Raw genomic sequence first — 13,598 nt, 5'->3', positions numbered from 1 at the left:
AACATTGTTCTCACTCACGCATCTTTAGACAATCACAGCCCAACACTCACTTAGCTGCACTCTTCTTGACACACACACACATTCTCTTTTACACACAACCTCTTCCATGCAGTTATATTCAAGTTTGAAGATGAATGAATTTCCTTCTTGAAACTACATTTGGTGGTGGCATCCCTTTCACGGTTTTTGCTTATGCAAGCCTGGGCTGTAACACTTGTTTCATAAAGTTTTAAAGAGGTCATATTTCCACAATTTTAAATAGTTTCTTGAAGTCTCAATAAAACACCTTTGTCATACTTTGGTCAAAATACGAAAAGGAAGAAGAACCACAACACCCTTTTCAATCCTGTCTAAAAAGCCCTGGCCCTGTTCCATGACAAACAAGAACAAATTGCATATTACTGTACATGATGGCTTTACTTTGGCATGTTGCAAACCAATATATTGTTGTAATGTAATGTATGCTTTCAGGTCACTGCATTACAAATTAATAGTAGTGATAATAATCTTACTAATGCTCAATTGACAGTATGAGTGTATGAATGTTGAATATGAGTATGAATATGAATATTCCAATATCTGGTCAGCTGCAGTAACAACACATTGTATGTATTGGACTTGTAAGACTATTTTGAACTATTACCCTTTTATGCTTTTATTTACTATTATCCTTTGCTTTTGTTTATGTAAAACAGATTAAAATACCCCTGTGTATGAAATGCGGTACATAAATAAACTTTCCTTGTCTTGCCTTCAAGCTATGATATCCCAAACAACTGAACCCTGCTGCCCCTTTTAATTGCTTGTCATCTTGAGTCTGTGGTTTTTGTACAGCTGCTTCACCAGCTTCAGTCACTGTGACTCTCGAGCACAGTAGTAAACAGCAGTGTCCTCTGCTCTCAGACTCTTGGCCTCTAAGTACTGTGTGCTGGTGGAGACGTCCTCAGTCAGGGTGAACTGGCCTTTCAGAGACTCTGCATAGGTAGGATCATTGTTTCCCGTGTTCATTCTCCCAATCCACTGCAGAGCCTCTCTAGGTTTCTGTCGTATCCAGTGTATGTTATAGCTCGTCATTGAATAGCCATTTATTTTACAGGAGATCTTGACCTTCTCTCCTGGTCTTTTTACTTCAGCAGGTGACTGACCCAGACGGATTTGGCAGCTAATACCTAAATGTGAAAAAAGACCAAAACAAGTGTAAATATTCATGGTAACATAATAACCCTCAATTTACACCAAAGACTATCTGTATTTTCCATAATTGTACTCACTTTTTATTGAGGTCAGTATTACGGTGAAGAGGAGAATGGACCTCATCTCCATTGTACTGTTGTTAGCGGAAGGTTGTGCATGTGTCACCTTAGAGGGCTTAAATAGGGGGACTCTGTTGTGGAATTTGCATACTGTCTTCTATGGACTCATAAACAATTACGGGTTCAGACCTCATTACTGCCAAGTTAGTGGTATCCTATAAGATAGGTAGGTAGCATACATTTTATTTAGATTCATCACATCCTCAATTGCAGTTTGGTCAGTGTGGCATATTATTTAGTTGGCCTTAAACAAACATAGGATTATTTATTAGTAAGTTTGCCTCAGTTCACCTTTTTAAGTATGTAAGTGTCATATCTACACAACCATTCCAGTCATTGCCCTGGGCAGCACTGTATGTTGCATAACACTGTTTTTAGATTAAAAGTATGATTTTGGGCTGACTGTGGAATAAGTAGCTCATGTTTTTGTACTGGTCTGCCAATAGTTTGTACATCAGTGATATCGGTCAGTGATAACAGTAATACACAGCTGTGTCTTTAGCCTGTAGATTTGGGGCCTGTAGAGACACAGTGCTCCTGGAGGTGTCTCTGGAGATGCTGAACTTGTTTTTCAGTTTATCACTGTAATATGTGCTCCCATTGTGGCATATAAGTGCAATCCACTCCGGTGCATTTCCTGCAGGCTGCCGTATCCATGATGTACAACAACAGGTACTGTACTTGTCAGTGAATAACCAGCAACTTTGCAGGTGAGACTCAGAGTCTGACCCGGCTTCACCATCATGGAACTTGGTTGAGTTAGAACAAAATCACTCCTCACTCCTGTAAAAAAATATGATTAAGATTACATACACTTTGTCTCCCGTTTGTTTTTACTTTCCAACACTCACAAGAGGCTGCCAGCAGTAGCATGAGTTGAGATGCAGGGATCATAGTCTTTGTTGGAGCTGAGCTGATGGGAGTTGATCTTTTGTACAGGTACAGCTGCTGTTTATATGAGGAGTAAGTCTGCGTATGACAAGCTATGCAATGAATGAGATATACTATACCCTATATTGACTTTACAAAAATAGCTTGTTGTGGAAATTATTTGAACAAACTTGTGACAGCCCCCAAGCCTCATATATTCAGTTTATAGGTATGTGGCTTGGCCAGTTTAAATCATCTGACAAGCTACAATTAAGTGTGAACAAAGTTAAACAACAGAAGAAGCAGGAATCACTTGCTTCAGATTACTACGGTGATTTTGCAATCTTCATACATTGCATCCATATTCATTTTTGGATAGTTTGGCAATATTTATTGATCAGCTCTAACATAATCTCTCACAAATTTGACCACACATTTACCTCTCTATGAATCATTTGCTTTTTGGCCATTTTAATCACTTTAGTTTCACATTAGTTGATTCTCAAAAACAAGCAAACAAAAAGCTTTTATATAAGACAATATTTTTGTGAGATAATAAAATTATATGCATGATTATAACTAGTACAAGCAATACATAAACACAATATAATTGATTTATGACATTTTCAAAAATATAATGTCCTCAAGGTGAATAAGTGATGAACTTTAATGTTTTAGTTTAATGCCGGGTATGTGGTGTAATGAGCAGCAGGGTTTTTGTTCAGCCTTGGAGCCTCCTCTGCCACTGTGACTCTCTGGCACAGTAATACACAGCTGTGTCTTCAGTCTTCAGGCTGTTCATCTGCAGATATGCCTGGCCAATACTGTCATCTCTAGAGATGGTGAACCGACCCTGAATAGCCTGAGAGTGGTAGATGTATGAAGAGGTGTACATGCTTGCGATCCATTCCAATCCTTTCCCAGGAGCCTGCCTGATCCAAGCTATATAGTAGCTACTGAATGTGTACCCAGATGCTGTGCAGGTCAGTTTGTGAGATCCTCCAGGACTGATGACCACTGGTTCAGATTCAGTCAGTGTCTGACCATGTCCACCTTAAAAAAACATGAAACATAAAATTAAAAAAATAATGTGCTTGCATTAATGTCTTTCTATGCATTGTGGAAAATTGGCTCCACACCTGTTAAGTAGACAGCCAGCAAGGTTGATACAATAATTAAGTTCATGTCTGTTAGCTGTGTGTGAGTCAGTGAGTGTGTGTATTTGTGGCTGAATATATAGACACTGAGAGGAATCATGGTTTTGCATGGCTTCTTCCTAATAGGAGGGACAGGGTAGGTTTACATTACATTACATTCACATTCTACTTTATTTGCATTTTACACAACATCCCATCTTTTTCTGATTTGGGGTTGTAGGTTTGCTTGTCAGTAAAACCCTAAATGTGGTTTGTAAAATTAGAGGACAGTGGCCACCACCATTCACCTCCATGTTTCAGAGAGAGTAATACAACCTCAAATCAGAAAAAGTTGGGACGTTGTGTCAAAAGCAAATGTAGCAGGATGGACTGCTTAGAACCAGATTGGTAGCAATTATATTTTTCTCCTTGCCCCACCCCGCCCTCTCTGCTTAATTGCTTGCACCTGAAAAGGCTTTTAAGGCCTTATAAAGGGATAGAAGAAAGGCCATGTGGGGATTGGTCTGTTGAGTGTGTGATCCCTGGACGCCGGTCACCCCTGCACCACACAGAGATATTAAAAAGCTAGATATCGCATTGGTTTCCAGAACATACGTAAAAAGTGACGCTATCTTGGTGGGGGCAACAATCACTGGAGGCCGATGGAGGAGCATGTGACTCTGACTGGAAATCAGACGGGTGTCTCTGATTGCCGGCAAGTGTTGCCCATAGACAGTAAAGGTGTTGCCCCCAGCAATATGGCGACCGCGTTTATGATGCCACCTAATAGAACTCGACGGACAATGCGGTATCAAGCTTTCTAATATCTATAGCACCACAGGCTCACAGTTTGGGAAAGTAGTACCATGTCTTGCAGCACTCCAGCATTGTTAGATTCGCTCACCCTGTGCACTGGATGTGTGTTTTGGTTTGTAAAGGACTGCTGGCAGGTATGCTACGTTTATTACTCTCCCCTGTCATGACTATTGTCTTTCAGGTCAGAAAGTGTTGTCATTACTTTTAGCAGACTGCATGGTGACTGCTCCCTGGTCACTTGTACTCCATGTTGACCAAAGTGTGGTGGGTTCCTCTTTAGTTTTATTTTATTATTTAAGTGACCCAGCGGCTCATTGTAATGGTGTTCTCCACTGTTGTAGGCCTAACCATCGGCTGGAAGCCAACAAATGAGGCATCTGCATGTGCGTGAGGCATGTGCGTGTGCGTCAGGAACAAAAACACGCATCGCTATCACTTACTGTATTTCAAATATCTCACTTAAGTATATTTTGCATATGGTTGTCCTACATCTCCCTGCCCTTGAGTTCAAGAAAAATAAAATTTTGAATCAGCATGACAGAATGTCGTCTCATTCAGATTAGTACACTCTAACTAAACTCTGTCAGCTCAAATTGAAACTTCACACCAACACGTCACTCAGTCAAAGCAAGAAGCTGATGACTTTCTGTTGCTATTTCAAGGCCATTTTTGTGTTGGAGAAGGGGCACAACAGATTTGAGATTTTTGTGTGAGGAAGTAGCATGTTTGTCATGGTGTGGGGTTTCAAACACAGTAATACACAACTGTGTCCTCAGTCTGAAAGTTCTTCCCTTGTAAAAACACGGTGTTAGTGCCGGTGTCTCTGGTGAAACTTATCTTGCTCTTTAATGAGCCTACAGTATCACTGTCTCCACCACCACAGATCCAGTCTGGGGACTGCTACTACTGCAAAGGCTCTGTCCCCCTTGGTTTTATGAGTGTGTCCTTCTTCAGACTCTTTGACTCCACCTACTGTTCAGACATAGTATGGCAAGCAAAGCAAAATGCTAAAACAGTATTTTTCTATAGGACAGTCATGGTTCAGTGCCCCTATTTTCACCATGTGGGTTTTGGACATCTTGCAGACACTTCTGTCACAGTGTCTCTCTGGCACAGTAAAACACTGCATTGTCTTCACTCTGTAGGCTGTTCATCTGCAGATAAACCTGATCCATGCTGTTCTCTCTGGAGATAGTAAACCTTCCTTCTACAGATTTGGAGTAGTACTTGCTAGCTCCACTTGGTGCTGATATAAACGCCACCCACTCCAGTCCTTTGCCAGGAGACTGTCTTACCCATGCTATATCAGCATTATCATCACTTATCCCAGAGTAGGTACAGGTGAGTTTATGAGAGCTTCCAGGTTTAATTATTGCAGATGCTGACTCAGACAACGTCTGTGCCTCACCACCTGAAACAAACAATAAGGTTCCCAGCCCAAAACTTTGAGTTATTATGAAATAATATGGAGGTACTCTCCTCAACCAACATATTTTACCTGTCATAAATGCCACAATTACAATCACGCAGTGTATGGAATTCATCTTCGATGCGAAGTCCCTCTGTGTCCTTGCATGCAGGGATTCTTATGTAGCATAGCATCAGTAGGTACAGTATGACACTAGTCTTAATTTGCATCAGTGCCTCTTGTCCATGGGTGGGAGGGAGTTAGCCAATAAAATCTAATGTTCACGTCATGTGTGAGAAAGACTCAGAATTCAGGAAAACAGATTCTATATTGATATACTATAATTTTTTGCTATATATATAAACTTTATTACAGGCTCAAGGCCCACAGAAGACAATACTGTACACAGATCAATAAAACATCACACATTCATATATACACATTCTATACAGCAACAACAGAAGAATAGAGCTAATGAAGGCACAGATACCAGTGTTCCCATATTTTTGACATGTACCTCACAGAGCTACGACTTGGATCTACTATCTGAACAATAAGCTCATTCATGGATCGGTCCAGCCTGTTCATAAACTTGAAAGTGAGATTTCTCACCAAAGCCATGAAAGTAGTTAAACCCAGCCTACAGAACAGCTGGCTTGCCCTGGTACTTCTTGGTTTCTTCAAGAGAATCCTGAGACAGTCATTATAGGCTACTTTTAGCTTAAGCAGGCTCTCCTTCTTATATCTAACCCAGAGAGGAGCTGTGTAAAGAGGGGAGCAGTAAGTTCGAAACAGGTTGATTTTAACATCTGTAGTGCAGTGATGGAATTTTCTAGCCAGCATGTTGGCTTGGACATATAGCACTCTCCTTTGTCTGCTCATGTCAGCATCATCCTCCAGTGTATCTGTTAGGATGTGCCCCAGATATTTTGTGGTATTAGCTACTCCCAGCTCTTCTCCAGATAGATAGAAAGAAGGGAATTTAATGTTTAAATCATCTTTTGTTCTACATATCATAACCACACTTTTCTTTGCATTATGTTTAATATCAAATTCTACCCCATAATCAGAACAGATATTAAGTAGCTGTTGGAACCCACTGCTGCTTGGTGATAGAATGGTTAGGTCGTCTGCATATAAGAAATGATTAATCAACATTTCTCCAACCATACAGCCGGTTTGGCATGTCCCCAACTGCCTGGGCAGGTCATCCATGTAGGCATTAAATAAGGCTGGAGATAAAATCCCCCCCTGCCTTACCCCATTACTAACATAAAAAGATGTAGATAGAGTGTTCCCCCATTTAACCCACACACGTTGGTTAGAGTACCAAAAGGCTAAGATTCGTACCAGGCTGCTGGGGACATCCCTGTGCATGAGTTTATTAAACAATTTAAAATGATTAATGCGGTCAAACGCCTTGGACGCATCAATAAAACCTAAAAGCATAGTAGAGCCCTGACTTCTATATGCCTCAACAACCTCTTTCAGTGCATAGATACATTGGTCAGTGCTATGTTTGGGCTTAAAGCCAAACTGATTATCAGTGGTGGATATACAGTCACTTATTTTGTCAAGAATTAGACTTTCAAGAACTTTTGAGATAATGCTGGCAAGGGCTATCGGTCTATAATTATCAATACTACCAACCTTACCAGCTTTGTCCTTGATTACTGGAACCAGAATGACTGACATCATGGAATCAGGCAATATTCCATGGCACACCAGCCCAGAGAAACAAATAGACAGTAGCACTGCTAACCTGGGGCCAGCTAGCTTTAGGTGCTCAGATGTAATGTTATCCATGCCACAAGCTTTTCTGTCGGCAAGTTGCCCTATGGCCTTAACAACTTCATTTGGATGAAAATAGATATATTTGTCCTCTATCACACCAACATCATAAGGCTCACTCTTTATACAGTTGAATAACGCTGAATAATGCTGCCTCCAGAGGTCAACAATGTCCTCTGGTGCAGTCACCCCCTCAATGTTACATGGGAGAGCGGTCTTGGTTCTATTAAGGGTTTTCACCTCATTCCAGAAATGAGTTATGTTATTTTTAAGCAAGTAGTCAGCCATTGAGGAAGCACTTAGCGCCTGCTCATGCTTAGTTATATACCGCAATGCATATTTATATTTGGCATTCATTTTCTTTTTATGCTCAAGCTCAGGTCCCTGTCTGGGCCGCCCAGCTAAGACCCAGGCTTTATAAGCCATATTGGCTTCAGTATGATGGTTTGCAACAAAATTATTCCACCCAGGCTTTATATTCCTGGTTTTCCTGGTCTGCGTGAATAAGGACCCACTAGCCTCAATTAAGGCTTTCAATATGTCATTATACATATCACATAAACCATTCCTGTGAGAAGTGTCCCCACAATTCATATCGGTGCACCAAATGGCAGTCATAGGTAGCTGCAATTTACTCATAGCAGCATCAGAATTAAAACAGTATTTAAGAACATCACCCTCAGCTAGTTTTCCCCAATTTATTTTGGCCTCATAAGCCTCTTCATTTTTAACTACCTTGGGGACATTTTGCACATTCAACACCATAGCTATAGGAATGTGGTCAGTGGTAGCTAATCCATAACAAATCTCAATGCTTTGTAAGGAGGCATGAGCATCAGCAGTAGATAAAACATGGTCTAGCCATGAAGTGGTATTCCAAGCTTCACTAATGTATGTATAACTAGTTTTTAACTTAAGTTTTTAGTATAACTAGGTTTTACTGGAGATGACAAGGTTACTATCTTTGGAAACGTATATCTCCATATACGTTAAAGAGAGGAAAAATCTTTGGGTTTGGCTCTCCTTGCAGGAATAAATAATAGATAATAAGAGTAATTATATGTAAGCACTAATAGTGTGAGTGATGTGCTGATGAAGTAGCTTTGTCGATAGTTCAGAGAGGAAACTCTCAGAATAAGTTTAAGATTTATATTGATGTAAGTACAAGGTAATATGCTTGGTCTTGGTGGACTATCAGAGTTAGATGCTGCTGCTGCTGCTGCTGTTAGATGCATCTGCACCAACATAGTGACGCGGTGTAATTGCTGCTGCTGTATGAAGGATACAACAAAATTAACAGACATTAAAGGGACACCAGGCAACGTTTTCGTGTTAATTAATCATCTTCGTAAGTCGGTATATGGTTAAATGACTCATTACAGGGCGAATGAAGACTCTCTCGCCCGCCCCTACTGCCTGTAGGCAGAATATCCCGCTTTGCAAGTTCAGTGTATCGCACTACGAATCGGCAGGATCAGTTTACAGCACAGATGCAGGCTAACGAAACGCTAGCGATTGTTGCAAACGTAATGGCAGAGCCGGCGAAGAAGCAGCGAAAACCCTTGACGGAAGATGCAAAGAAAAGGAAAAGAGCTTCAGACCGAGCGAGGGGGAGTTTCGTAGAGAAAAAGCATCAGGCTTGCCTGGTGTCCCTTTAAAGACCCCCCTATCCCAAGCAGATCTAAACAGGTGGAGCTGGGGAGGGGGGAGGGAGCAAGAAATGCTGTCATGGCGTGAGTCTACCTGCAGACCACGGAAATTTAAATAAACGCTGTGTTTTGGAGCTAGCGCTGATTGGTTCCCAGTGAAACCAAAGTCTTTGTATGTGTGTGTGTGTGTGTGTGTGTGTGTGTATCTATATGAGAGTGCACCTGAGTGATCACATGACAGGCCCTCATTTTCCATAGTCATCAGTCTGAGTGCCTGCTGGAAAAATCTGTTACTGAGCCCACGGGCCTAGAGCTTGTGATATCGCTTACCAGATGGCAGCAGCTGAAACATACTATGACTAGGGTGGCTGGGGTCTTTCATTTTTTTGAGGGGTTTAGTGACACACTGACGCTGATGTCTTCTGTACTGGACAGAGGGGAGCTCATATCTACTGATGGCCCAGGCTGTCCGCAGGACTCTGCAGCACTTTTTGGTTATTGGCAGTACAGCTTCCAACCATACAGATGTGGCACCAGGCGGGATGCTCTCTCTTGTGCCCCCGTAGAGTATTAATAATGTCTAGGATTTTCTTTCATTTTATTACAATATCCACTATGTACAGGACTTATAAGAGTCATTCTATTGATTGGAAATGTCCCTCCACAGTATGAAAACAATAATATTGACATATTTGAGTATCATCAATGCAGTACTGTACAGCACCTCCTCACTTTCATCTGCTTAAAACACTCAACTCCAGAGTGTATAAAAACAACACAATATCTGTGTTATTTTTTCTTCAGTCACAATTATGTCTGTCAACAAAGTCTGGTCTTGTAAATGTCTCTTGTAAGTGTGAGATCTACATTACCAAACCATTCCATTCCTTTCCCTGGATGACACTCTATGTTGCATGACACTGTGTGTAGATTAAAAGTCTGAATATTTGTGCTGACTGTGGAATAAGTAGCCCATGTTTTTGTACTGGTCTGCCATTAGTTTGTACAACAGTGATATCGGGCACAGTAATACACAGCTGTGTCTCCAGCCTGGAGATTCTGGCCCTGTAGAGTCACTGTGCTGCTGGAGGTGTCTCTGGAGATGCTGAACTTGTTTTTCAGTTGATCACTGTAAGATGTGCTCCCATCGTGGCATATAAGTGCAATCCACTCCAGTGCTTTTCCTGCAGGCTGCCATATCCATGATGTACAATAGGTACTTGTCAGGTCATACCCAGCAACTTTGCAGGTGAGACTTAAAGACTGACCGGGCTGTGTCATCATGGAACTCGGCTGAGTGAGTACCACGTCACTCCTCACACCTGTAAGAGACACATGTAGAAACATAAACACTCAGAATGCAGATCACTAAAATAGTTCCTAATGACTTTTAGGACTCACTGGAGGCTGCCAACAGCATAAGCAGAGCTGCAGGGATCATGGTTTGTGTAGCTGAGCTGATGGTGGCTGCTCCTCTGTACTGATAGTGGCTGAGACACATGCCACGCCAGGCTTTATATGAGGAGGAGGGTGTGGACAGTTTGCATATGGGCAGTACTGGGAGTTACCTAGAGAGAATCCAAAATACATTGACAGTTCACTCAGAGTTGAAATTGTGTATTTACCAACATGTTCTGGCATGTTACTGTCAGTGTGTTTAAGTTTGTTGGAAATATTTTTGTCATTTTTATGTTTGTTTGGTTTGTCCTGTTTCTGCTCAATCAAAAATAATTAAAATGTGGCTTCTTTAGGTAGTGGTCAAGATAATTCACTGAATATCACATTTATATATTTATATTATTTAGCAAAGCTATGCTGTACATTCCCACATAACCAGCTTCCTTTTTTACAGTAACTCACTGGTCAGACCAATGCTGTGAGGGTGAACACTGCCCGCTGTGGTCTCTACACAATGACAACTTCCTCAAATAAAAGATAGAGTATCAGACAAAATGATAATGCAACTGCAGATGGTAATTTTTTCAACACCATGGTAAGAGCTCAGTATAATTTATGAAATATCTCGCAGAGGGTGGAAACGTCCTCAGAGGTGGAATGCTTACACTATGTTTTAGTCCAAACAGGCTGGACCAGGAGCCCATACTTTAAGGACTTTTGGGCAATTCCACGCAAAACTGTCACGTCCATAACGCCAACTGTACCATGGCATTGTGTTGGCGTTATGGATGTGACAGTTTCGTGTGGAATTGCCCTTTTATGAAATGATGACTATTCTACATCTTTTTCAGAAGCCTAAAGCACTTGAACAGCAGCTGAAGTCCTGATTGATGTGTCTCACTTACCAGCTTAAAGCGTTGTTGCTTGTTGTTTCTGGCAGTTTCCCTATTGGTTGATAACGATTTATTTTTAAAAATGTATCCCCTGTAAATTACCCCTCCCCCGTGGGGAGTAGTAGCCCATCTGACTGCAAGTGTCAAGACGTGAGATGAAGAGATTCTGTTCTCGGTAGCAGTAGCGTAGCCAGAAATGTTCAAATGGGTGGCCATACAAACATTAATCATAGGCATGTTATATTTATGACATAAAAGTGGAATTTATTGAAGGCATTTGATCACAGCTGACAAATTACATAGAAACATTTTCAACTGGAGCAAAACAATGGATGAATGTAGCTTCGGTGCGTCACATGAAATACAATTGAGGCAATAGATTGACCATATTGGACAACTTCAAAGCCTTATCATAGGCATGTTACATTCATGACATTAAAAGTGGAACTTATTGAACAAAAATGACAAATTACGCAGTTGGCTAAACATTTTAAACTTGCCCAAAACTGAATGAACCCAGCATCGGTGCGTCGCATAAATTAAAACACAAATTGAAGCAACAGCTTGACCATCGGACAATCCTACTGCAAAGCCTTTAGGCATGCAACGTTTATGACATAAAAAGTGGAACATGAACGCATTTCATCACACCTGACAATTACGGAGCTGCCCGGCTGTTTGCGATTTGACTGATTCTTGAGCTCTCAGCGCAGTGTTGACTTGCGCGTCTTTTTCAGATGGTGAACGTAAACGAAGGAAAGCCCTCTAATTGGACGGGCAAGACTGACAAGTAGACAGGCCTAGGCTCGTCCAGGCCCGGCCGTGGCTACGCGTATGCTTGGTAGGCTAAACTAGTGGAAAAATGTCTGTAAACAAATTTGGTAGCCAGAAAAAAAAGAACATAAACAGAGGATAGAAAATACAAAAAAGGAGGGAGAGAACGCAAAGAAGGTTCTTGGCTTAACGTTCGGGCAGCAGACGAGTTCGAGGATATGGTAGGACCATGATGACATTAATACAGTAGCCCGCTGTGCCATGGTTGCTTGCAATTGTATGGCTGATCTATATTTTAACTAATTGATCTGAATTGGTTGATGTTTCTCCTGGTAGCCTGTGCTCACCTGTGCTGTGTGCGTATACCTAGGCCATATGGCTGTAGCGGTAGTGGGCGCGCGTGCATGTTAATTGCTCCCAGGACCAAAAGACTATATCACTATGCGTGTGTGGTAACGTTAAAGGCACACTATGCAGGTTTTTAGCTTAATATGCAAGTTTTTTAGCTTAATTTACCTTAATTTACCAGCTTCAGAGTCATTGGAATGGTTATATGACTTTTTTCGGGTTGAATGGTGGCCGTCTCGCTTCCCTACGGAGCCCTAGAGGGGTCATCGCAAAATGTTTTGCATGTTGAGAGAATGTGCGCTCGTTTTACTACATTGTGCGCTCGTTTTACTAAATTGTGCTCTTTGTTTAACTAAATTGTGCCCTCGCTTTAACTATATTGTGCACTGCTTTACTAAATCGCATCGCTTTTTTACTAAATTGTGCGCCGGTTTACTAAATCGTGTGCAATAATTTACTATATTGTGCTCTCGTTTTACTATAGTGTGAGCTCATTTTACTAAATTGAGCTCTCATTTTAAGCATAGTAAAACGAGGGCACAATTTATTAAACGAGTGCACTATTTACTAAAACGAAAGCACGATTTACTAAAACGAGCGCATCGATTTACCAAAACGAGGGCACGATTTATTAAAACGAGCAGCAAATTTGTGAACATGGTTATAGAACATTGTGAGCACGATCTACTTAAACGTGGGCACAATTTGTAAAACGCAGCACTCAATATTGTCTTGACACATGTAAACATGAGCACGCTATAGTATATTCGAGATCTCGATGATTAAAACGCACCTACCTAATAATTAAAACGGGGCTTGAAGAAATTCAATTGTGTGCACAAAAACATAGTGTGGTGTCAAGGGGTATCCCGGGAATGACGCCGGGAGGTGTGTCGCTTGTAGTGACGTAGAGGGAATCTCATTGATTGCAGTGCACCTGGTTTATAGCCCCGTTAGGTAGGCTGTAGGTGGGAGAGCAGATGATTGTGTGTGTTTGTATTAGGCCCCCTTGCCAACATCGCCCAGCTGAATGTTTGGCGGCTTTGAGTGTTTGTTGAGGTCCAAGTGTATGCAGAGCTGTGGTGTTTATCGCGAACGGTGTGAGCTGGGCTACATAGCCTGAGAAGCTGAGCATCGCGGAACCACACTGTTTATGTCTCCCGCTTCATAGTCCGTATCAAAGCTTACCCTCGCTGTGTGCA

The 13,598-nt window shown here is 41.5% G+C and overlaps 2 gene segments (V, D, J or C); both read right to left on the bottom strand.

Annotated features, from left to right (window-relative positions):
- Positions 1 to 852: 852 nt before the first annotated feature.
- LOC125295618 lies at positions 853 to 2,055 on the bottom strand. The segment is given in 2 exon segments: positions 853 to 1,169; positions 1,995 to 2,055. Coding segments are annotated over 2 exon segments (378 nt in total).
- Positions 2,056 to 2,904: 849 nt separating this feature from the next.
- On the bottom strand, positions 2,905 to 10,424 carry LOC125295617. The segment is given in 3 exon segments: positions 2,905 to 3,236; positions 9,991 to 10,305; positions 10,385 to 10,424. Coding segments are annotated over 3 exon segments (687 nt in total).
- Positions 10,425 to 13,598: the final 3,174 nt, after the last annotated feature.

This window comes from Alosa alosa, chromosome 6, assembly GCF_017589495.1.
Source record: "Alosa alosa isolate M-15738 ecotype Scorff River chromosome 6, AALO_Geno_1.1, whole genome shotgun sequence".
Classification (NCBI taxonomy): Eukaryota; Metazoa; Chordata; class Actinopteri; order Clupeiformes; family Clupeidae; genus Alosa; species Alosa alosa.
The sequence above is the reverse complement of the archived record's forward strand: the minus strand, read 5'-3'. Positions and strand labels throughout refer to the sequence as shown.